Raw genomic sequence first — 25,016 nt, 5'->3', positions numbered from 1 at the left:
TCTTGTTTCTTCTTGCTCAGCCACTTCATAATCAGACGATTCATAGCATAGCAGAAAAGGGTAACATCTGAAGGCTGCTATGTTTACACAAAAGCTACATTAACAGGTAGTGTGATTTCCTGTTAAATAAACATACCAGAACTTTCATATTCCTGTGAGGGTTATCTTATCAAAGCCACTCTTTTCTTTTTTTTAATATTTATTTTTTAGTTTTTTTTAGGTGGACACATATCTTTATTTTATTTTTATTTGATGCTGAGAATCGAACCCAGTGCCTCACGCATGCTAGGAGAGCGCATTACCACTTGAGCCACATCCCCAGGCCCTCAAAGCCACTCTTTTGAGAGGTTTTATGGACTAAATTGCTATTGCTGAAAACCATTTTTCCCTTTAAGTGAATTAAATTTTAAATGTTGCCAGGAATGCCAATTCATTATCCACTAAAAGATTTTTTTCCCCCAATGCTGGGGGATCAAGACCACAAAAGAATAATTTTAAGCTACACAATTTTCCAAACAAAATCTTGATTAGGTGATCCAAGAGACTTTAAGAGCCTTTTATGGGTTGTGGCATTGACAATAGGCATGGAAAAAGAAGACAGGTGTGGGATACTTGGAGAACACATCAGTAAGAATTGGCAGTGGGTTGGATGTATGGACAAAGAAGGGGGAAGTGGCAAAGATGACACTGAAGTCATCAGGCTTCCCTTGATAGGCTTACTGAAGGAAGGTGATGCCAGATTCAGCAAAATTAATTGGACAAGAGGACTGAAAAAGAGGAAGGCATGAGGTATGGGGTAATCCATTATGAGGCTTTTATTATGAAAATTGAGATTACTTATGTAGTGTATAGTAAGAGATGATGGCCTGAATTAGATTATTGGCTATAAAAAATAAAATGAGGAAAATGCCAGCGATTTTTAAGTTTGAATGTGAATTTTACAGAATTTCTAGAATAATGCCAAATGTACTTTGTAGTAGCATTGGTTAGGCATAGCCTTTCTTTTTATAAGGTTGCTAGAATTTTGCATACATCTTTATGACAAAAGGATGGAAATGGCTCTCAAGTATGTATTTTTAAGTGCATAGTTTTCATTTGACTGCAGACAGTTAATTTAGTTCTTTTTCTTTCTTTCCCACTAGGACTTGGAAGAACAGAGTCGGTTGATAGCTGCTTCCAGTAGAACAAACCAAGCCAGTAGTGAGGGGCAGTTTGTTGTCCTTAGCAGTAGCCAGTCAGAAGAGAGTGATTTGGGAGAAGAAGGAAAGAAGAGAGAGTCAGAAGCATAAACTTACATTGCTTTTTGATTGACACCCCCCCCTTCCGGAATTGACAATTTCTATGGTGAAATGGCACAAGGTAACAACTATGTTGAAATATCAAGGAGGAGACTACACTTTATATTTGCTTGTTTTTAGCTTCACGTAAAAAAATGTTGAACTTGATGATTTAGTTTTACATTGTTTTTTATTTTCCCTTAAAAATAATAATGTATGCATTAACATTAAATTCCTCTTGTCTAGGGCTGGGTTGTGACTCAGTGGCAGAGCACTTGCCTTGAACATGTGAGGCACTGGGTTTGATCCTCAGTACCACATAAAAATAAATAAACAAAATAAAGACATTATGTCCATTTATAACTAAAAAATATATTTAAAAAACACTTGTACTTGTCTAAACAAAACTTATTTCCCTAAAACAGATTGCTGAGGAATTATACTTAAGCATTTTTTTCCTTCAAATTTTGAACTTTTAATCTTGTGTTGTAACTACCTATGTGCCCATCAGAAATAATTTATTCTTAGGTATTCATATATTCATGGATATACTCGCTCCCTTTCATTAGGAACATTTTGCTGGCAGTGAAGAAGTGTTCAACTAAGTGACCCCTTTCTACAGAGAATTCTACAAATTTGCAAATATTTTAACATTATTTATTTGTATAAAATCGTTAGAGATTTTAGACTTAAGGTTTCCAACTTGTGGCAGGTGGCACTGTTGATTGCAGGACACTTTCTTGGATTGCTCACATTTCTCTGATGTACTATACCTGATGCCAGTAGTGAAAAAAGCTTGTATCTTTGGTTCAAAATTGATACAGCCCTTGGCATTTTATTATCATATTCTCAGTTCTCAGGTTGGGACTTCAATTATTACTGCAGAGCAGTAATGATTAAAATAAGATTTTGAAATTCATTAAAATATTTCTGTTTTGTTCATTAGGACTGGCTTGTAAAGATATTGTTAGAAGATGATACATTGTATTTTCAGCATTATGTAAAATGATTTTTACTGATAATCAAATGACATTTTCAAATGACATTTCAAAAGAAGTTATATACCAATTATGTTTATTGCTTAAAAGTAAAAATTCCCAGAGTTTAGTTTAGAAAATGTAATCTTTTAAATTTCAGACTGATATGCCCAGTATTTTCATAATCCCATATTTTGATAAAGTACTGAATCATCACTTTATATCCACAAAGGCAAATAACTAATTTATGAGCATAGAATAGTTTGCACTAACTATTGTAAATACTTTTCAAATGAGTAAAAGGTATGATTCCATGAAAGACTGAAAAGAGGTTGAATGAGTGGTATAGCTAGTAGGGGAAGTTGACCAAGGAAGGATTTTAGCCTGCTACAGGTTTAAAATAACATTTCTCTACTGCCTATCTTCTCTCAGAAATTAATTTCTTTTACTTTGCTCAGATTTAAACATGGCTTATAGAAGTTATGTTCATGTGTTCCACATGAAAAAGTATATATACATATATACATGAAAAAGTATATATACATATATACATATAAGTTAAATATATTGAGTAAAATATCTTACATAGTTAAACATTTAGAATTTTTCAGTAGGTTAGCCACTAATACTAATTTCACAAGGGAAAAAATTCTTTTGTCCTTTGATATGTAGTTTTGTTTTTTTTTTTTTAGGTCTGAATTAGAAATGGCATCTGTTAAAAGCTCTCAAAGTATAGCTCAATTTCATACTGTATATGTACATTGTTTTCTGCAGGAATGGGATAATTATACATAGCTTCATGATATTTTTATCCATGTGCCAACTGGGAGTAATGGTTATTTAATACTCCTTAAAGCCTTATGATACTAAAACATATAGTAAAAAAGTAGACATTTATGGAATACTTTTTGATTAAGTTTATTTTGTGCCTACTAAAGGGAATGCTTTTAAAATATTGTATCATTCCTTTTGTTAAAGTTGAAATTTGTGATCAGTACTTGATTGGTCATGGAAATTCCTGATTTTAAGACCTTTTTTGAGATTGGTTAACTTTCAGTTTCATTGTCTTTTCTTTATATGGCACCTCGCTAAGTTCACATGAAATCTGTTGCCTCACAAGGAAGTTGGTCATCATTAGAAGGCAGTTTTACTTGGTTGGTCCTTTGCATGGTAGCAAAGTGCTACCCATTGTTAGCCCTCTGGGTCAAAGTGTAGACTGAGGTTAAGGGTATTGGTAGACGTAGGGATGCTGGACAGACTTATAGTTCCTTTGTGTCTGTGTGTGTGTGTGTGTGTGTGTGTGTGTGTGTGTGTGTGTAGTTCCCTTTAAGTCATGTTCATAAGAATTACCACAATAACTGTCATATATAACTAAAAGAAATTTAAAAAATGCCCACGTCCATAGGACAGATGCATTCCAGTGCCATATATAACTAAAAGAAATTTATATATAACTAAAAGAAATTTAAAAAATGCCCACGTCCATAGGACAGATGCATTCCAGTGCCAAATAGAAATCATGAAAACATTTAGCAATGTTAGATGAAAATTCTCTTCCATTACTACTAAACTATAGGAGCTATTCTATTATTGCAGACCTGTAAGCATCGAGTTTAATAAGCTCTCCTTTTTATTTAAAGAATGCTGCCCATGGGCTTCATATTAATGTTCCAGCTGGTCTCCTCTGAAACCCCTTCAAAAACTCTTGAGATGCTTCGATGGCAGTTGGATTAGATTTGGGGATATCTCTTCTCTGGCATAAATTTATATTTAATGATTTTTAGAAATTAACCACATATTTTTTTAAGGAAAGAAATTAAGAAATTAAGCCTGCCTAATTCTGCTATATGTTCTGCTTCCTATGTGAACAGTGCTTTTGTAAGTATGGTAATGAAATTAATAGATAAAAAAATCAATTATTAGTGCATCCATCTAGAATTTTGAAAATTTGCTAATTAGGTACTGAAACTGGTACCTTGAACAAAGTCCCTAAAACTAATCTAATCTAGTTCTTGTCATGTCTATAAGGATTACTTTATGTGCAATTTTAAAAGAATTCACAGGATCCACAAACTAAATTTGTTGTTGCCATTACTTTTGGGAAAAGGACAATAGGATGTGTGTAATTTCCTAGGTAACATAAAATGTTGTGATAAAGGCATCTGAGTTAATTCTGAGTTATATATAGGAACCACAGTGTTTAAAATTTGCATCTTACAAATGTTAACAGACTAAGAATCTAGCATATTTAGCAAAACCTTTTGCAACCTGAATAAAATGAAAATATAAATGTTGATTTTTGACAACCTCCTTTCAGTTGAATTGTACTTTGAATATTTAAATATACCAATTGTAACAAACTCTTCATTTTATTTTTAGCATTTACTCCTTTTTCATGAAGTTTCTGTTCTACATTAATTAATAATACAAAGATCTGAAACTGGAACCACAGTATACTTTTTTAACCAATCTCTTGTGGCTGTACTCATAAGTAATTTACTTTAATTAATAGAAGAACTGGGGATTAAATTATAACTAATATGTGAAATTGCTTTGTATATTCAGTGATTTTTGTAATGTAAGTGAATTGGTTAATTCTTATCTCACTGATAGTTAATTCATGCAGTGTACCATTAAGTCATGTTAACATTTCACTTTAGAATTGGATTTGAGGAACTCACCTTTATGTGACCATGGTATACATGTAGGACAGAGAACTTATTTTTTCATTTTGTCAAAATAGGCATTTGCTGACAAGGCTTCAGGAAATATGTTGTTAGATTTTTTAATGTATAATAAAGTCTGATTTTTGTACAGTCTTTTTTTGTATAAAATATTTGATATATTTTCTGAATTTTATTTCTCCAAGTAATTTTGAATGGTGTTGTCACTTATTGGGAAGTTTGTTGTAAAAACAAATTATAATTCATTATTAGTGACTTTTCTTGATAATTACACTAGATGTGTTACAGACAATGTATACTTACAACTGTTGGGTTCTACTTAAAGAAATTCCTCTAATTTAAAGGGACAAATAATTGTGTGTTGAACTTTAAGTAGCTTGACCTGTAGTTTTAATAGTAATATATAGTCATGCTGTGTAGTTTAGTATATAACTTAAGTTCTACTGGGAATTTTATGTTCTAATTTGTTTTTGAATTTTATAAAAATGTATATACTTTCAGAAAGTCAAGGGATTAGATGAAATTAATTTTAGAATTATGTAATTTATCTAAGTACATGTATATCCTAAATGTATTTTTGTATATTGACACATATACATATATATAAACTACCACTTCGTTATAAGCACATGAGATTAAAAAAAAAACAAACAAAACTTCGTGTTAGCCAATTTTGCACATTTTAAATGTAAAAAGCTAAATATAATTCTAAATCTTCTGCTTACTGAAGTAGTCTTTATAACCATGAATCAATTATTGCATCAGAAATCATACAGTTTTAGTTGCAGTAAAATGGACTATATTTTGCTAAAAAATGTTAAAACTAAATATGTAAAAATCAAAGCTGTATAGTTAATGGAACTGTGGAGAAAATGCACTACATCATTCTCTGTTGTCCTTTTGATGTGCTCTCTCAACTTGACATAGATGTGACTGAATGAATATTTCTCAATTTCTTTCTGTACTATCCACATACAGAAACTTGAACTTAGATGCAACTTAGAATGCATAGAAATAAAAAATTGAACTTAACATTCTATATTCACATGCAGTAGAGAATATAAAGAAATAATTTAATCTGACATCTTCTGTAATCATTGAACCCCTCCATGTCCACTAGTCGGCTAGGTTCAGTATAGAAACCATAAGCCTATCCATTTGAAAACCCTTTTTAATCCCCATTGCATTAATTATATTAACCAATAAGTGGTAAACCATAACCAAAAATTTTGGAAAGAAGGCAGGAGGGAATATGTGTTTCCTATTAATGATGAAGTTTTAATTGAACGATCTTTTGAATTAACTGAATTACTCCATCCCTGTACTTGACTACAAAGAAACAATGCCAGGCCTGGTGGTGCATGCCTGCAATCTCAGCTACTTGAGGCAGGAGGATTACAAGTGCAAGCCTGGCCTTAGCAATTTAGCAAGACCTTGTCTCAATAAAAAGTGAAAAAGGCTAGGGATATATCCTAATGGTAGAGGCCCCTGGGTTCAATCTTGAGAACCAAAAAAAAAAAAAAAAAAAAAAAAAAAGAGCTGTGACTTCTGCACACAAATAGTTTACTTCCAGGGCATGTAATGGGGTCAGTATATATTCAATACAATCACTAATACTTCTCTATTTAAAAAAGAATCTCCAATTGTCAGCGGTGGCATCCATTATTTTGAGCACATTTATACACTTAATGTAAGATCACTACAGAATTAGAACTGGTATATAGGGCTGGCATTATGGTCCAATGGTAGAGTGCTTGACTAGCATGATCCAGGCCCTGGTTCAATCCCCAGAATCACAAAAACAAAAAAACTGGTGTATTTAGTTAATTAAAATATTCACTAGTTGGGTTTTGCGTTTCTTAAAACTAACTTTGGACTTCTAGCCATTTATATGTTGAAAGGCCATATTCAGAGAAACTACTTAAAGAACGTAGACTGATTTTAGTTACTGGGTAAAGCAAAAAATATGAATCATAGAAGACAAATCCCATTTGAAAAAAATAAGCTGCAAAATTATACCTTTTCCTGTAGAATAATATGATTACCAGGTTTCTGTAAAAACTCCTTGTCCGTAAAGGTCATATTCTTTGTAAAGGATGTATGCTTTTAGACGATTGGGCAATGGAAGAAACGACATGAAGACTGGGCAGCGTAAATGCAAACGCCCCATACACTTGCGGATCTTTAGGCGGCACAAATGTTTTAGGGAACGAGGGTTTGCTAAAATGAAAGAAATAGGATATTGTCTAAAAGGAGAAAGAATTAAAGAATTGCTTTTTTTTTTTAAATGATCTTAGGGTTCAGTTAGCAAATGTATTTGATATTTAAACCACCAGGATTTGCATTGGCTGTGATTAAATGGGAATATCAATAGGGAAAGTTTTTCAATTCTCAGTGCAATGCTTTGCAAAAATATGACTTCAGATGCACATGAAGTTGGAATCCAAAGACAAATCAATTGTGCATCTGGCTTGTGAGACCCTAAGTACTTAAATCTCTATTAACCTCACTCGCCACCCCCTGCCAATTCTTTCTACCAGGGACAGGGCAAAACTAAAGATCACCACCCAGGGGGAAATGGGATAAAATAAATTTTTAATTGACTTAGGTGCAACTTTGAAAAAATTTGGTTTGGAGAGGATCATTTGGTATCCCCTACAAATTTAGATCTTTTCTTATCTGTTTTTTATTGCCATGTCATACCTTTTAATTCCTGTCTATAATGTTCCTTCCTAGTCATGGATTAATTGGGTTGGGAAAAAAGTGTTACCCACATATAATTATAAGTAATTACCTAACAGATTTTGTCTGCTGGAAAATTGTAGCAAGTACAACTTTTAATGACTACACTGTAGTTTTAGGAAGGAATAGTATTTTTTTGGTTGCTTTAGGTTATGCTTTTAACACAAAATATTCTATATAACAAATAATATGATTAGTATTTTGGTAAAAGTTTTCTATAAGACAGATACTCACTCAAGATAAAATGTATTTCTGACCAGAGCCCCTGTTTTTGGAGCACAGCTTTCAACTTTGAGCAGATTTGAACTTGATCAACATAATCAAGCATCACTCGAACAACCTTTCCAGAGAGATGTTGCAGCCATGATAAAGTTATTACTTCACAGAACTGAAGGGGGAAAATCAGAAAATTAATGAAAAGCATTAAGAGTATCTATGGTTTAGCACAGTAATCAAAAGAATACTAAGCTAAAGTCTTCAGTTCCTCATTTGATTTCTTAGTCCTAACATTTGGGAGAAATATATTTACTGATTCTTCATATAAGAAGTAATAAGGGTGTGGCAGAGATTGTTACATAATATCTGTTAACTCCCTTGGTTGGTCACCTGGCTGTCTAAAATAAAGATTAACTTTTTAGTTTCACTTGCAGCTAGGTGTGGCCACTTGGCTAACCTTTAACCAATGAGAGGTAAGTGGAAGCCTCAGCAGCTCCCCAAATACCATGCAAGAAAGGCAAGGTCTGTGGTACTTCCTTTTCCCTTTCTTCTTGCAGACTGTAATATGGATACAAGCTGCTTTCATGAATCATGACACTGTCCATTTACAAGGCTCCCTCTTTCCAGCCTCCCAAGTAGCTGGGACTGCATGTGATCCACTATGCCTGGCTGACATTTTGTTAAAGCTTTTATTTTGGGATTTTTCTGTCATTCAAAAATCTTAGTCCAACCCTGATATATAAGGAAAGTAACAGTTTTGGCCTTTAAATAATTAACATGCTCTTAAATAAGATGTCCAGATGAGAAATGAGACTGTTCCTGAACAGTCAGGAAATAATACCACATGGTATATACCCTAATGCTGAATTAATGGTGTAGAAATTAAGTCCTATATTAATCACCTAAAAATAATAAATACAAGAATATTTTGCCTGTAACTTTTCAGAATTGATTCAAGGAGCTTTTTCAATTTACTGTTTCATTTCTATTTTTTAAATTTTGGTAATATAAATTCAAGTATTTATAGAGCATCTACTATGTGCTAAGCACAGACATGTAAACTGAGGATATTTATAAGGGTACAGTCATTAAAGTACTAAAATAATATTCAGAAAGTCAAATTCTACAAAGAAATGATCATGATAAGAGAATGATGGGGAAGGGGACTACCTAAGATGGGCCTTTTTGGAGAGATGACACTTGAAATGAGACCTGAAAAGTAGCAACCATTTGAAAAGCTAGGGGAAAAACTCAAGTTGGGGAAAACAGAAGTGACCAATTAGGTAAGAAAAAACTAGGGGTCTGGTGTGAGAAAAATCTCTCTAATCAGGAGGGGTCAACTGTTTACTGTAACTTTTTTCATCATAAAACTAACCAAATAAAACTAATCAAATGCTCAAAGAGCCAAAAACTAAGGGTATAGGTATTTGGAATCCAGCAACATTTTAGCTAAAGAGAAAATATAACTGAAATATAAGGCTGGATTCATTTTTTAAAAAGGGTTTTAGTTGTTGATGGACCTTTATTTATTTATATGCAGTGTTGAGAGTTGAACCCAGTGTCTCTCACATGCTAGGCAAGTGTTCTACCACTGAACACAACCCCAGCCCTGCAGTTTGCATTCATTTTTTTAAAACCTTGCTCAGGAGTCAGTTCATTTGTGAAACTCCCTGACAGTTCTAGGTAAAGTCCCTTTTTTTCTCTGAGTTGATTCTGTACCTTTTATATCTTTCTACTGATAGATATCTACATGATATTTTATCATGTATTTTTCATTCTAGAGTCTTCCAACAATTAGCTTCTAGAGAGTGGACTGAGTATTACTATAGTTCCCAGACTATGGATAATGAATGTCTTAAGGTAATACAACTAATCCTGTGGACTTACCATAGTATCTTTAATAACTGTAGATGTCCAGCCTTCAGAAGTATAGAAAGGATGAATTTTATCCCCATGAGGACAATCAAAACATCGCTCTGTGTCATACCCATAATTCAACAGCATCCTGAGCATGACTTCATCTTTTAGTGTGTATTGCAGTGCTGATGGGAAATGCAAAGGGTTGACTCTGCAGAAGTAATTGACGTTGGCACCATGTCTTAGCAGTAGACTTATGAGCTCATAATTACCCATCCTAAGGGCTATCTGCAGGCAGTTAACTGGGTCTTGATTAGTCAGAGCTCCAGCGCCCAGAAGCAGCTTAACTGAAGAGAGGTCACCATTTGATACAGCAAAATACAAAGCTGATTTCCTTTGGTCATCATAGTGTTTACGAATTTTTTGATCTAGCATGAAATTCACATCAAATCCAGCCTGGATGAGAAGTTCCAGGCATTGAGGGTGTGCTCCTGCTGCTGCACAATGAACTGGACTGATCCCACTCCGCTTAATGGCAGCAAGGTCCGTAACTGGAATCAATATCTTTAGAGCTCTGAGAAAGAATTCCAAAGTACATTTCAAGATGGTTTCATCAAGATACAGAGTTAGCCTGTTTGTGATTCTTTTATATTAATGATATATATAGTATCAGGTGGCAATTAGAACCCTCCAACAAAAAAACTAATTCCTTCATCTGGCAGCTTAGATAGCAAGTAAAACTGAATGGAACTATTGTCTAGGTTTAAAACTCAGTATTAGCCCAGTCATTTGAGACCCAAAGTTTCCCATATTGAAAGCAGTTCTGTGTCTTCAGCAGCTACAGAAGATGCTCGGCCTTACCAATTTCTAGCAGGTCCAGAGATTTTCCTTTTTAAGGTTTAGGTTGTTGGATCAGAGAAAAAATATAAAGTTCCTAGACGTTGCTTATAAAAAAAGTCAGTTATTACTATTTCTATTATTTACAGTAATATAATTTAACTTACAATAAGTATCCTCTGTCAGCTGCCACATGAATGGGCAGGTGGCCTGAAATCTTAGGTATATTGGCATCAGCTCCATACTCTAGCAAGAGAGTCACAGAGTCTGGATTTCCTCCTCTAGCAGCTTCAAGCAATATAGAAGATGAATCAGAGGCCTGACCATGAGCATTAGCACCTAAGAGGAAAAGTCATTATGCAAAAATTGTTTTCCATTGTATATAAGCAATCTTAAAATTAAAAAATGCATACCTACTTTAGTGAAGAACTAAGAATCAAATAAAATAGGTAGCTCTTTTCTCAAGCAATTTATAAACTAATTGTGGAGGGGAGGGACATGATACAAACAGTTTGTAAATTATAGGTAAGCTGGCTTTCAGAGTAATTTTTATAAGTTGTTTGGAACTAAAAATTTCCAGTAGACATACTTTCATAAAAGGTGGATTTCTAAACCAGTATACAAAGCCCAGTTACCTCACAATATGCTTACAGATAGGATGGTAATAACCAACTGAATTATGTTTAATGATGTTTTGATGGAAAGGGGCATTTTTTTAAACTTCTTCATAAAGGACTGTTCATAATAAGAGACACTAATTGTTTTAAACTGAAATTGGGGATTGCTGATAGCTATAAAGATAAATTGTAGTACCTATGCCAAGTATCATGTGAGTGGTGTGGATAAGAATACAGGTAGAGGCAAAAGTGCCTTCTAGAAGATCTACGGCTGGGGCTGTGAGGGGAGCTTAGAGATAAAAGAAAGGAGTTTGGGTCAGTTCTGGAAGTCTTCTCAATAAAATGGGCTCTGAAGAAAGAGTAGCATTTGGATGAGGAGAGCTAAGGAGAGCATTCTGGACACATCATAAATCATAAAGACGATATAGTGGCTTTACTTTTGAATAGATAGATAAAAATCATCAGGGTATAGTGGCTGCCCAAGAAACCCACTCCTAGAATGTATTAAGAAATCTAATATACCTTCATTTATTGTTTACTATGTGCATAATCATTTCTAAATTTCACAGCAAACTCCAGAAGTAGGTGCTAATATCTCCATTTTAAAGATGAAGAAACTAGGGTCTGGAATTGTGGCTTAGTGGTAGAGTACTTGCCTAGCATGTGTGAGGCCATGGGTTCAATTCTCAGTACTGCATATAAATAAATGAATAAAATAAAGTTCTATCAACATTTAAAAAATATTTTTTAAAAAAGAAGAAGAAACAAGGGCTTACTGGTTTTAAATGACTTGCCCAAAGACACACAGCTAGTAATAAGCAAGATGTTTAGGATTCATACGTAGATCTTCCAGACCAAGGCCTTATTTCTATGATGCCATCTTGTCTCTAACAATTCGGGATCAGGCAGATATGACTTCAAATGCTGGCTCTGCCATTTACTATTTATGTCACTGTTATGGTTTAGATATGTCCCCCAAAAGCTCATGTGTTAAGCAATGCATTAATTTTAAAGGTGAAATGACTGGATTATAAGAGCCTAACCCAATCAATGGATTAATCCAGTAATACGGATTAACTAGGAAGTAACTCTAGGTAGGGTGTGGCTGGTGGAGGTGGGTCACTGGGAGCATGCCTTTGGAGTTTACATTTTGTTCTCCCTCTTCCTGACTGCCATGTCTTGACTTCTTTCCATGACCACACTCTTTCACAATAATGTTCTGCCTCACCTTGTGCCAGAGTTATGCAATCAGTCAGCCCTCTGTGGACTGAGACTTCTAAAACCACATGCCCCAAATAAACTTTCCCTTCTGTATGTTGTTCTTGTCAGGTCTTCTGGTCACAGGGACAAGAAAGCTGACTAAAACAGTTACGATGTGTAAATTACTTTGTAAGGCGGTTAAGGGAAATGCTTAATCACTGAACTCACCAGTCACATGATCCTGGTTTCTTTGAAAGGTAAAGGATTGAAAATTTGTTGCTCTGTGTGTGTGTGTGTGTGTGTGTGTGTGTGTGTGTGTATTTTGGTATTGGAGATTGAACCCAAGAGCGCTTTACCACTGAGCTACATCCCCAGCCCTTTTTCATTTTTTGTTTTGAGACAAGAGTCTTGCTAAGTTGCTTAAGGACTTACTAAATTTGCTGGCCTCAAACTTTTGATTCTCCTGACTTAGCCTCCCAAGTCACTGTGACTACGGGTATATGCCACAACACCTGGTAAATGCCAAAGTTCTTTGAGAGTCCCTGCCAGTTATCTAAAATGACCACAGTTACAATGCGGAGGGCAGGGAGGAAGTGTGTTTGAAGAGAAGTCCTATAACTGGTACCATCTCTGAACTTCTTTTCTCAAGTGCAAAGTGAGATTAATATCTATCTCACAGACTTTTTAAAGGATTACATGAGGCAACAGCTTAATGCCTGTTATGTAGAAAGTATTTAATAAATATAAATCAGTGGCTGGAGTTGTAGCTTCAGTGGTAGAATGCTTACCTAGCATGTGTGAGGCACTGGGTTCAATCCTCAGCACCTCATTAAAAAAAAAAAAAAAAAAAGGTATTGTGTACAACTAAAAAATAAATATTAAAAAAATATATGTTTTAAAAAATAAATATAAATCATCATCTCCTTCTCTTAGAGTTTTGACTATTAGTAGAACAGAGAACAGGGATACAAAGAGAAGAAATCAGGAAGAATTTCCTAACATTCAAAGATATTCTGCGACAGATTAAACTGCGTCATGACTTAGCATAAGTAGCAACAGTATGTACAGAATGTTGCAAGGACTTTGATTTTGATTCTAGGAAAGGACATCAACACAAAAATGTTTTAAAAAAACAACTATCCTCTAAGAATACTACAGGAACATTAAGTATAAGGGTCACCCTGCATTGCAATAATTTTAAGGAAATTATATCACATCATCAAATAAGAGAACCAGTCTTTGATTATTTTAGGCTTTCTAGTATCCAACATTAATACACAAATTTCAAACATTTAAATTGGTTTTAAATAAGATATTAACTTCTATTATTCTGAAGCTCTCCATCAAGAAGAGAACACTGGGATGAAGTTACTCTATGGTAGTATGCTGACTATATAGAAAATCTTGCCTTTCTGCAGTAATAATGCCATAATTTCAGTGTGTCCACTTTGGGCAGCAAGAGCAAGTGGAGTGAATCCATAGGTGCTCCGGGGGTCAGGGTGTGCCCCAGAAACCAGCATAAGCTTCACCATGTCCTGTCTGCCCAGTTTGGCTGCCTCGTGGAGAACAGTCCTGTCATTGGCACATCGTAGATTTACATCCGCTCCGTGGCTGATCAGCAAGGTAGCCATGTCATAGGAGTCACGTAGAACAGCTAAGAAATCAGAAGCGAGGTGGGCATTATGCTTGATAGGGGTAAGGCCAGAGTGTCATATCAGCTAGTGTCCCTCAGCCTTCTTAAGGAGCACTTCCCACTTACTCCCTTGCCTCTGCATTATGAATTTAGGGAACCCATAAAATAGACTGTATGTCAAATAATATATCAATGGGCTATTTATTTTGTTTTTCTATAAGCCATAACCAATTCATTGTCTTTTGGCTGCTTAGCTGGCTCATACATATAAAATTTTCTTGTATCTTTATTTTCTTGAGAAAATGGGAACTTAGATATTCAGTACAGTCCTGGAAATGCTTGTAAGCTGCTTTAAAAGAAGAAAAAAAGCAACAGAACCTATCTCAGCAAACAAATGACTAAAATGTAATTTTATTTTGTATGTTGGATGAGTGACTGAACCCATAGGATATGATGGTTTGGGCTTGTATTTCCCAAAGTGTTGTACAGAAAGTCCCTTGAGGTTCTTTGTGAAGAAATGATTCTGAAAGCAACAAACATACACACCCATCTCCAAAGGCCTGGAAATCCTATGTATACTATTATTACATAATTAAGGTCCAGCTCAGTGGTAGAACACTGGGTTTGATCCTCAGCACCACATAATTTTAAATAAATAAAAGGTTCACTTTGGGGCTGGGTTGTGGCTTAGTGGTAGAGTGCTTGCCCAGCATGCAGGAGGCACTGAGTTCGATCCTCAGCACCACATAAATGTAAAATAAATATATATTTTTTTAAAAAGTTCACTTTACCCATTGGTGAATTAAAGTCTCTGAGAACTATCTTGATGAGCTTGTTTCACTGAAACCCAACATCTTCCATATCTATGAACAGGGAAATAAATGTTTAGATACGACGGAAAAAGAATCATTTGACATGCCAGATAGGCCGAGGTCAAGAGAGGAAAACCAGTTCGTACCATCATATCACTCTGACAGGCTTCACAGCTTAATGCTTTCTTACATATGACTTGTACACACACAAGATGAGTACTATTATCTCTATCTTATAGGTGAGAAAACTGAGGTTTAGAGAGGTTAGACCTAATTCAGAGTTTTCATTCTGATGCTATATAGGGCTTTCTCAGAGAATGCTCTTCTATTCAGTGTTTTGATGATTTTTCTCCCCTATGAACGCAAAGCCTAAAAGCACCCTGGGACAAATCAAGATGAGCCCTCCAAATCCCAGTTTTCAGTAGTACCCTGTAAATGTTCTCTCTTTAATTTTTTGTTTTTTTCTTGAAAGTTATACACTTATGCAAGGCTTAAAGAGCCAATTACTACAGGGTTCTCCACCCTTTCTCAACTCTCTTTTTCCTTCACTAGAGCACCTTTTAGCTGATTCTTTGCTATTAACTATTATATTTCTAAATAGCCCTGCTTACATTGCCACTTTTTAATTTTTTTATGTTTAGATTTTTATTTAAGAACTCAAAAAATTGATTACCTACAAAATAATTTTGAAAGAATTAGTCAAGGAATACTTATAGTAAAGTAAAAATTAAATAAGAGAAACTGGAGATAAAAACACTTTTTAATTTTTTTTGGTTTTGATTTAACTTGACTTTTCATGGAAAATGAAGATTTTTTTCTCTTATGCTCACCATACATTCACATTTCTCATCCCACCATTCTTCTAGTACTTTTTATGATATAATTTTTGTTAACTATTCAGTATTTACCTTATTTTTATTATATTTGCTATTCAAAAAGCTGGGCCTTAATTATGTTTCCTTTCCTGTACATCTTTTGTTTTCCTTGTAGTTAATACTAGCCTTACATTTACATTCTATTTACCTAATTTGTTTGTTTGTGTGGTGCTAGGGATTAAACACTAGTCAGTTTGCATGCCAAGGCAAGTACTTTACACTGAGCTCTACCCCCAGCCTTTGCTTAGTTTTCAATTTGCTTATCACTAATTCAACCTGAGACTCTCTAAACTGTCTTAAATCTCAAGATATTTATTCCAATTCCATCATGTCTTTTTTTTTTTTTTTTTTTTAAAGAGAGAGTGAGAGAGAGAGAGAGAATTTTTTTAATATTTATTTTTTAGTTATCGGCGGACACAACATCTTTGTTTGTATGTGGTGCTGAGGATCGAACCCGGGCCGCACGCATGCCAGACGAGCGCGCTACCACTTCAGCCACATCCCCAGCCCTCCATCATGTCTTAAAGAAACCTCCACCTGCAATCTTTCAACCTATTCTTTTTTTTTTATTTTTTTATTTTTTTTAATCTACTAAACTAAATCCCCAACACTCTTGCTAAATTGCTAAGACTGGTCTAGAACCTGCAATCCTCCTGCCTTAACCTGTGATTACACACCTGCAATTACAGGTGTGTGTTACCTTATCTAGCCCCTCTAACCTGGAATTCAGTGCCTGGAACATGTTGCCATCCTAGGAGTACTATTCCTCATCATCTTGGGGATCTCATTTGCCTACTATCTGGGATGGACCTTGTATTTCTTTGATCCCTAGCTTTGACATTTCAAGTTCACTTCCATGTTGGTAGAATATTTATTTCATTAATGAAGCAGACCAGAGACCCCCATCATATTTGTAATATATGTATATATTTGTAATATTTGTAATATATTTGTAATATTTGTAATATATTTCTCTTGTCAGAAAGATTTTTACAAAGGGTGTCAACAGGATATCAGCAAAAATTTCTGCAGAGGGCATTGTGGTTTGTAGCTTCCTCTTTCTGCCATGTCTGCAGAAAAAAAAAAAAAAACTTGTAAAACTTCTGTCTGGCCTAAGAATATGGGACAAAGAGTATGTCCCTACCCACTATCATGTAATCATCCCACTGAGTATAAATGTAAAAGAATTTCCAGACTCTTGGTCCAGAGAATTTTAGGCATGGGCCCTGTCTGGACTGCTACAGCTAAAATCAAACTGCTTCCTGAAAATTCCTTAAGTCCAGCCTCACCTATCCTACATCATTAACACATTAATGGTGTAAGAGGGGGGAAAGTTTGAGATCTTCGATGTCTGAAAATATGTATCTTGTACCTTCAGATTTAATAGTTTAATTAAATATTTAAGTTGGAAATAATTTTTCCTCAGAATTTCTGAAACTATTCATCAATTTCATCAAGCATCTAGTTATTGTTGAGAACTCTAAAACTATTTTGATCTTTTATCTTTTGTATACGATATATTTCCAATTTTTTCTCTCTCAGGAAACTTTTGGAAGCTTCTCTTTGTCTCAGGTGTGGGTCTTTTTTTTTTTTTTAAATAAAAAGGTTCATGTTCATGAATTTAGATATGCAGAAAAGAAAGAAGAAAACAGACTCATAATCACATCTCTTTGGTAAAATCTTTGTTAATATTTTCATATCTTTTCTTGTATTGTTTAATTATGCATATAATAAATTTTTGGTAGTTATTTTTGATCAATTTTGTCAACCAAAATTCTCTAATAACCATCTTTTCTTCATTTATGCTGTTTTTGCACATTTGCATGATGACTCTTGGTTCCTCAAGATGCTAAAACACCTGAACTTACCCATCTCATTATTCATTCACCAATTCCTCCCTTGCCCCCTCACCCCTATTTTGTATTTTATTTAGAGACAGGATCTCACCGAGTTGTTTAGTGCCTCACTTTTGCTGAGGCTGGCTTTGAACTAGTAATCCTCCGGTCTAAGCCTCCTGAACTGTTGGGATTACAGGTGTGTGCTACCACGCCCAGCTCACCAATTCTTAGCACAAAATGTTCATGGAATTTTACTAGATGCCTGATACTGAGTCAGTATGAATTCTTTTAATAATTATTTATAAGATGCTATGAAAATGCTCTAATTGCTCTAATACTGAAGAAAAGTGCTGATTGTGTTGGGTCTATTTGAATTCATCAGCTAGCTTTTTCACTTTGGAAACAACATGTTCCTTATTTTAGGAAATTATTATTTTGACTTATTTTATTGATGATAGAGTACCTCCATCTTGTTTATTTGCTCTGTCATTCCTGTTATTCATACATTGCTCCTCTTGGGTTGTCCTTCTAATTTTCTTATTTATCCTTTACTATTTTATATTTCTTATCTTCTGAAAGCTTTCCTAAACTTCATTTTCTAGCATTATTTTTTTTTAAATTTGTTTTGATATTTTTAATATCAAGAGCATTTTTGTTTTGTTCTTGGATTTTTTGTAGTATCCTACTTTTTAAAAATATTGTTTTTAGTTGTTGATGGACCTTTATTTTATTTATTGATATGTGGTGCTGAGAATCGAACCCAGTACTTCACACATGCTAGGCAAGCACTCCACCACTGAGCCACGACCCCAGCCCTGTACTATCCTATTCTTATTTCTCTAATTTCTTTGAAGAAATTAATGATAATTTCCTTTACATTTTATTTCTCCTAAATAATCTGCTTCTTCCAAGTCATTTATCTATGTTGAAGACTTTCTTCAAATAGTCTGGTTATCTGCTCATGAGTAAGAGCCTGGACAACTATTCTGGTTGAAAATTCTAAAGGGTGGGTGGGGCTTGCAGACTATGGGCTTCACTACTGGTTGGTATGTTTGGGCCATTTGTTGGGGGAGCCCCCAGTGTTACTATCTTTAGATCTTCCTGGGCTGATCAGATTCTCCAGAGAATCCTCTTTCTGAAGAGTATAAAGGCTTGTCTGCCAGCTTTCTAGGATCCTGGTGGGAGAATGCCTTCTTGTGGAAGAGAGTTGGGTCTTTTTGCTTAATTCCTCCAGTGTTTTCAATTAAGTACTCCCACTCTCACCTAAATTCTCTGGTCTAGAGACCCTCTGTTTAAGCTGTTCAACAATAAACCTCCAGAACTCTACTGGGCTGGGGAGGAATCTGTCCCAGCAGGCAGAGTGGAAGAAGCAATCTAGATATCTGACTTCCTGATTAATAGTTTTTAGCCTAGCCTCCCATTTCAGCTGCCTGCCCTTCACCTATGCTTCATGACTCTGTTCCTTTCTGTATGTGTATGTGCTCCTAACTGGGCATCAGGCCACCTCATTAGCCAATCTATAGAAAGCTTCTTGAGGGTCTGGTCAGCTGGGATCAAAATGACAGTATTGCATCTGTGCACAAAGAGCTGTCTTTGAAACTTGTTGGCATAGGGGAGACAGAGCAGCATACTCTTCTCCAGAGATGAGTCATTTACCTGTAAGAAGAGGAGAATTGCCTTCGAAATTCTTAGCATTTGGATTGCAGCCATTGAGAAGAAGAAAACTGGCATTTTCCAAGAGGCAATTGCTGACAGCCAGAAAAAGCGGTGTTTCACCATTATGGGTGGTTTGCTCCCACACACTGGTTTTTGAAGCTGAAATAAATTCATCATATCATATAGGTTAAGATTCAAAAACCAATTTTAAGTTTATTTCTCAGAAGCATCAGGAAGAATAAAAGGGACTTTACCTTTCAGGGTTATTTCTAAAATGTTCTTATTTAATTGTACTGCAGCCTTATGCAAGGGAGTCCACCCTATCCCATCTGCTTCATCAAAAGCAGAATGGTACTTGGTTAAGTGTGACAATGCATCTTCCTCACCTATTAACAAGAAAAATGAGAACAGATTCACATTTCACACACATACAAGGCAACCCATACTGTTTCTGAATTCTACCACCAAAGGTAGTATATAAGACAACAATCAGATTGCCACCTTTTTTTTTTTTTTTAAATATCATAGGACAAAAAATAAGGCCTGTTATCTAACATTGCACAACACCTGGGCCTGTGAACATCCCACCCCCAATGTCTTGCCACATACAAAAAAAAAAAAAAAAAAAACCTCTGTCAATAAAGGAACCCAGGAGCTCTTTTGCTAAGTTGTGCTGAAGAATTTTTCTCTCAGAAAATCACATCAGACTCTTGACAATCAATGGTGGACCTCCATAGGGCACAGCTTTTGGAAGAACCTGCTTCTAGGCTTCCTGAGCATGAAGAGAAAATGCTACTAGTTGTCACCATTACATTTTAAACAAATTCAAGGGGAGAGTATAAGAGTACTTAACTGTCTCTATTTTTTCAATTATCTTCTTATAGTAAGCACTCAAAAAGGAATGAAAGCTGCAGAGGAAAAAGAAACATTATGTATATGTAATTCCAAAATTAAGGGGGAAACTAAGGAATCTAATATAAACCAAAAAGAAAAGGGAAAGGCAGTAGTTTAATCAGTGATAACTCTCATACAAAAAATGACTGAGGCTAAATAGAAATATTTCTATTGGTGCTGGCAGGGATATATCTGAGTGATAGAGCACTTGCCTAGCATGTACACAGCCCTAGGTTTGAACTCCAAGCACCACCAAAACAAAACAAAACAAGAAATACTTCTATTTGTAGAATGTGGTGTGTCTTTACCACATTCTAGGGAAACTCCTTTCTCATGTATTCATGAGGCCGTTAGCTTCTTCAGGGAAAGGACTGTGCGGCAGCCTGGATCTCAGTCAGTGGTGTTGAACCTGACTCAAACTTGCCTGGGAACGAAATATCACACTATCACATGGCAAAATTTAATGGCCACTCGATATTGTGATTCTAGCAAAAATATGAATAGTAAATAATCAGGTTGTGAATTTTTAAACTATGCATGGTCTGAATATAAAATACACTATTAGTGGGGCTGGGGTTGTAGCTCAGTGGTAGAGTGCTGGCCTAGCATATGTGAGGCACTGGTTTTGATCCTCAGTAACAAATAAATAAAATAAAGGTACTGTGCCCATCTACAACTAATGTGTGTGTGTGTGTTTAAGATAATTTAACCAACCAAATTGAGAGTATGACAGACTGTCTAAGGGAATTTATTTTCATCCCTTTCATCTATATATGTATATGTGTGTGTGTATATATATACACACACACATATACACATACACACACAGAACTCTCTGTGTGTGTGTGTGTGTGTGTGTATGTATATATATATATATATATATATATATATATATATATATACACATATATAAACACTATTAGCAGTTTACTTGTTTTTATTAAAGTATTTAAAGCTTTAGAGTTAAATATATGAATTTTATATATTGTCCCCTTCCCATTTTCTTTCATAATTCAATGAAAATAAATTCCCTTAGACAATCTGTCATACTCTCAATTTGGTTGATTAATTAACACTTTAAACCACTCAATTCTGTTAGTTTTCCATATCTGTGGTAAGATATTACTATATGATTGATGGCTTAAAACAACACATTTATTATCTTAAAGTTCTGTAATTCAGAAATCCAAAATGGCTTTCTCTGGAGTAAAATCAGAGTATTGGCAGAGCTATGTTCCTTCTGCAGGTTCTAAGAAAGAATCTGTTTCTTTGCCTTTTCCGACTTCTAGAGCCCTCCTTTATTCTTGGCTCACAGATCCTTTCCTCCTTCCTCCAAGCCAGCATTGTTGGGCTAAGCCCTTTTTCTGACAACTCTCAGGTTCTTGTGCCTCTTTCACTTTGTTTGGATACAAATGGATAATCTAGGCGAATTTCTCTATATAAAAGTTAGGTGATAAGCAACCTTAATTCTATTTGTAACCTTACTTCCTGTTTTCCATGTAAGGTTACACATTCATAGGTTCCAAAAATTCAGGACATGAGCCAAGCTCAGTGGTGCACACCTGTAATCCCAGAAGCTCAGGAAGCTAAGGCAGGAGGATCACGAGTTGAAACCCAATCTCGCCCAAAGGAACTCAGCAAGACCCTGTCTCTAATAAAATATAAAAAGGGTCTGGAAATATGGCTAAGTGGTTAGGCACACCTGGGTTCAATCCCTGGTACCAAAAAAAAAAAAAATCAGAACATGGACATCTTTGGGTAGAGCCATTATTCTACACGACATAAGTATATTCTGGTTTTCTAATTCCTGCCAGTGCCTGACCAAATCAGCAATCCTTCCTAAGTATCACACAGTTCTTGCAAGTCTAATAAATGAAATGTATAACTACAATTTCAATTTCTCTGAAATATTAATATTTCAATACTCTCAGACTAAATATCATATCTTTCAACATAAAATTAGGTGTTCAGTTATGCAGTTATATGTTTTAAAATTTTAATCACAAAGTTATGAGAGATAACCTAATAAGCCCAATTTCTTTACAAAACTTTAAATATTTAAAGATTATTCCTAAAGTAGAAACAAAAGTATAGAAAAAGCATGTGGTTAAGAGCACAGACTGGAGTCAGGCTGCCTGGCTCCTCATTTAATGAGCTCTGTGACCTTGAGTAAGTCACTTAATTTTTCTGTGCCTCAATTTGCTTATTTCTAAATGAGGATAATTAAGAGTACCCATCTCACAGAGAAGCAGTGAGAATCAGAATTTAAATGAGTTAATATTTACAAAGTGCTTAAAGTAGAATGACACATAGTAATGGCTCCATGAATTTATTACATTTTTAAAAAATTATGTTTGTTGTACTTTATCATCTCCATATTTAATTATAAAATCTCTTGGGGTTAAAAGACATTTATCCAGTTTACCTCCAGCAGGCCAAAGAGGGGTCAAAATCCAAGCAAACTGGGTTTATTACCCTCCAAAAAAAACAATGGTTTCTACCTTAGGGGGCTGAAGTAGCTGATCATCCAAGAGAGCATTTGACTAGGTGCACTTGACCATGAACTGCTCATATTCAGGGAGATTCTTTCTACTGAGAGAGCCATTGGTCCTTTTCTACTATTGTGGTAATAGAATCAATATCTTCAGAAAGGTTAAATTTACATAATTCCTCCTTTTGATTTGAATAGATCAAAGACTGGACTCTATCCTCACCTATCTCAGTAAAATAATTCTCTATGTGTCTTGGTTGGACTTATGTATTTCTTTAGCTCCATGAGAATAAGATGTGTTAGAGTTCTTCTCTAACCCTTCAGAAACCTCATTTATTTCTTCTGATTTCTAGACTGCATCTCCTTGCCTAGATTTCCAGCTAATCTCCTTGAACTGTTGTCTTTACTGATTAATTAAATTCTGAATTCTTTCAAATTTTTTTTGGTCTGGTCAGATATCATATCTTTTTCATATTTAAATGACAGATCCTATCTAGGAGATGTAGCTAAGTGGCAGAACTCTACCCCATCAAGGGTTTGATCCCAACATAAAAGTAAAATGAAATAATATAAAATTTAAATAAAATTCCTTGTATTCCAAATCTCTCTCCTGTTCTCATCACAATAGTAGAGTTATGTTAACGACAATCTCAACTGTTGAATACTTAATACCACACTGCCAATGAGAAAGCCATTACCTCTCATCAGGTGCATGTTGGGTTGTTCCTGGCTTGTAAATATCCTGTAAACTCTGTTGAATGGTGAGCTGGGTGTCAAAGTCATTGTCTGTGTCTTCATCACTGATGTAATTATCCATGTGAAACTCAAGCAGGTTTAAAGTCAGAATGAATTAAAAATATTTTTCCAGTTGTGAAAAGATTACCAACTGCTTGAATTTAGAAGTGAAATTTAGAAAACTAGAAAGTTGACAAGATTGAAAAACAAAGAAAATGCAAAACTTAGAAAAACAAAATATTCATTTAAATTTTTTTTTCCATAAACTTAAAATAGTTTTCTGGACTGCCACATATTCAGCATAAATCAGAAGTCTCTATGAGTAACCATTTACTTAAAACTTAGGAAAACAGCCTTTCATATAAGACTTAGGTCAATGCCATAAGTAACTTGAAAATGCTTATGTTGTTTGATATATTTTAGACTTGCCTTGTCAGTTTTTCTCAGTTATTACAGCACTCACCCAAAAGAACACATTTCCTACACACAGTATTATGCTGAAAGCTATATTTTCTTTGGTAAAAAATAAAAACAAACATGTTATAGGACTAATAGTACTGTCTTAATACAACAGGTAAATAGTGGTAGTAAAAGCAATGTAGTTTAAAAGAGCATTACTGTTTTAGTGTAGAACAGGTTTGATCACATACCAAAGACTTTTTACCTTTCGTTATATCCTCTAGGTCGGTACTGAAGTTTTCACTGTTAAAGATTAGCACATGAACGCCTCAGGATTTTCATTTATATTTAGGATCCATTCCCCTGTAAGGATTATTATAAATAGCTTTACTATAAATACTTGATCATAAGACAGTCTGGCACATTGTCCTTGTTTTTTTTTTTTTTTTTTTACATGTAGTTTAGCTCTGTTTAGAAACATGATCTTGTTTTCTTCTCTACTAGAGTCATCAAACTTAAAGGATTAACCATCTTATTTCTGGAATAAACAGCATTTGCAGAGGGTCAGCTATGCAAAGAGAACTCATTCCCTTACGGCTCATGCACATAGCCACTACAAACAAGAATTAATTTTTTATTTAAGAGAGGTCAAACATTTTACATTATCTAAAGTGACTTTTCAGTGGTCCAAATTGACTGGGTAGCTGTACCTACATTTTCCTTGGGTTATAAAATTGCAGCCTGAGGGGCTGAGGCTGTAACTCAGTGGTAAAGTGCTTGCCTCACATGTGTGAGGTACTGGGTTCAATCCTCAGCACCATATAAGAATAAATATACTGTGTGTTCATATACAACTAAATAAATATTAAAAACAAAACAAACAAACAAACAAAACAAAAAAACCCCTGCAGCCTGAAGTGTACTTGGAATCCTCAGGAAGGAACTAACTCTACAGAAGATGATATGGTTTTGATTAAAATTTTGTGTTGTTAAAATATTTTCATTGTTAAAATCAATGTACACTAATATTATGGGTACATACTAAATAATAAGAATATTTAACTATTGAAAATAACAATAGGATCATTGACATTTCCAATTAAATATGAAGCAAACACCACTGTGGGTATAGAATCTGAGATTCCCCAGCAGTCGTCTTACTGCTTTTGTGTTCCATTGAGAAATGGAACTAATATTTTAAAAGTATGAAGTAAGGGGTTTGGTTCCTAAATTGCTTTAATATTTTCCTTATCTATATGTATTTAATGTTCATATA

The 25,016-nt window shown here is 34.7% G+C and overlaps 2 protein-coding genes across 6 annotated transcripts in view; one reads left to right on the top strand and one right to left on the bottom strand.

Moving 5' to 3' along the window:
• APPL1 (adaptor protein, phosphotyrosine interacting with PH domain and leucine zipper 1) overlaps positions 1–1,517 on the top strand; it is a 39,415-nt gene extending 37,898 nt beyond the window's left edge. For all 4 annotated transcript variants that reach the window (XM_081284139.1, XM_081284138.1, XM_081284137.1 and 1 more), the window contains one exon: positions 1,143–1,517. In XM_081284139.1, the coding sequence (XP_081140265.1) occupies positions 1,143–1,289 (147 nt within the window). In that variant the 3' untranslated portion in view covers positions 1,290–1,517. The remainder of the gene's footprint in view (positions 1–1,142) is intronic.
• ASB14 (ankyrin repeat and SOCS box containing 14) lies at positions 791–24,128 on the bottom strand. 2 transcript variants are annotated; one of them, XM_081284147.1, is made up of 11 exons: positions 24,006–24,128; positions 23,305–23,523; positions 20,074–20,129; positions 19,476–19,607; positions 19,222–19,380; positions 13,816–14,061; positions 10,758–10,929; positions 9,784–10,327; positions 7,915–8,068; positions 6,958–7,158; positions 791–1,220 (listed from the first exon to the last, which is right to left on the bottom strand). In XM_081284147.1, the coding sequence occupies exons 2-10, from the start codon at positions 23,421–23,423 to the stop codon at positions 6,980–6,982; spliced, it is 1,761 nt and encodes a 586-aa protein (XP_081140273.1). In that variant the 5' UTR covers positions 23,424–23,523; positions 24,006–24,128; the 3' UTR covers positions 791–1,220; positions 6,958–6,979. The 2 variants fall into 2 exon arrangements, with proteins under 2 accessions (XP_081140273.1, XP_081140272.1); XM_081284146.1 differs by lacking the exons at positions 19,476–19,607; positions 20,074–20,129; positions 23,305–23,523; positions 24,006–24,128 and adding an exon at positions 14,832–14,903 and having other exon boundaries at positions 19,222–19,360.
• Positions 24,129–25,016: the final 888 nt, after the last annotated feature.

This window comes from Spermophilus citellus (assembly GCF_964194105.1).
Source record: "Spermophilus citellus genome assembly, chromosome: 3".
Classification (NCBI taxonomy): Eukaryota; Metazoa; Chordata; class Mammalia; order Rodentia; family Sciuridae; genus Spermophilus; species Spermophilus citellus.
Note: the sequence above shows the minus strand (reverse complement) of the source record. Positions and strands in the feature narration are given on the sequence as shown.

Coding starts and splice junctions, on each gene's coding strand:
- ASB14 (XM_081284147.1), bottom strand. CDS start 23,423: ATGGATAATTACATCAGTGATGAAGACACAGACAATGACTTTGACACC. Junction 19,608..20,073: donor AATTGAAAAAATAGAGACAG/TTAAGTACTCTT, acceptor TCTTGTTAATAG/GTGAGGAAGATGCATTGTCA. Junction 14,062..19,221: donor CAATTCTCCTCTTCTTACAG/GTAAATGACTCA, acceptor CTGATTTCTTAG/CTGTTCTACGTGACTCCTAT.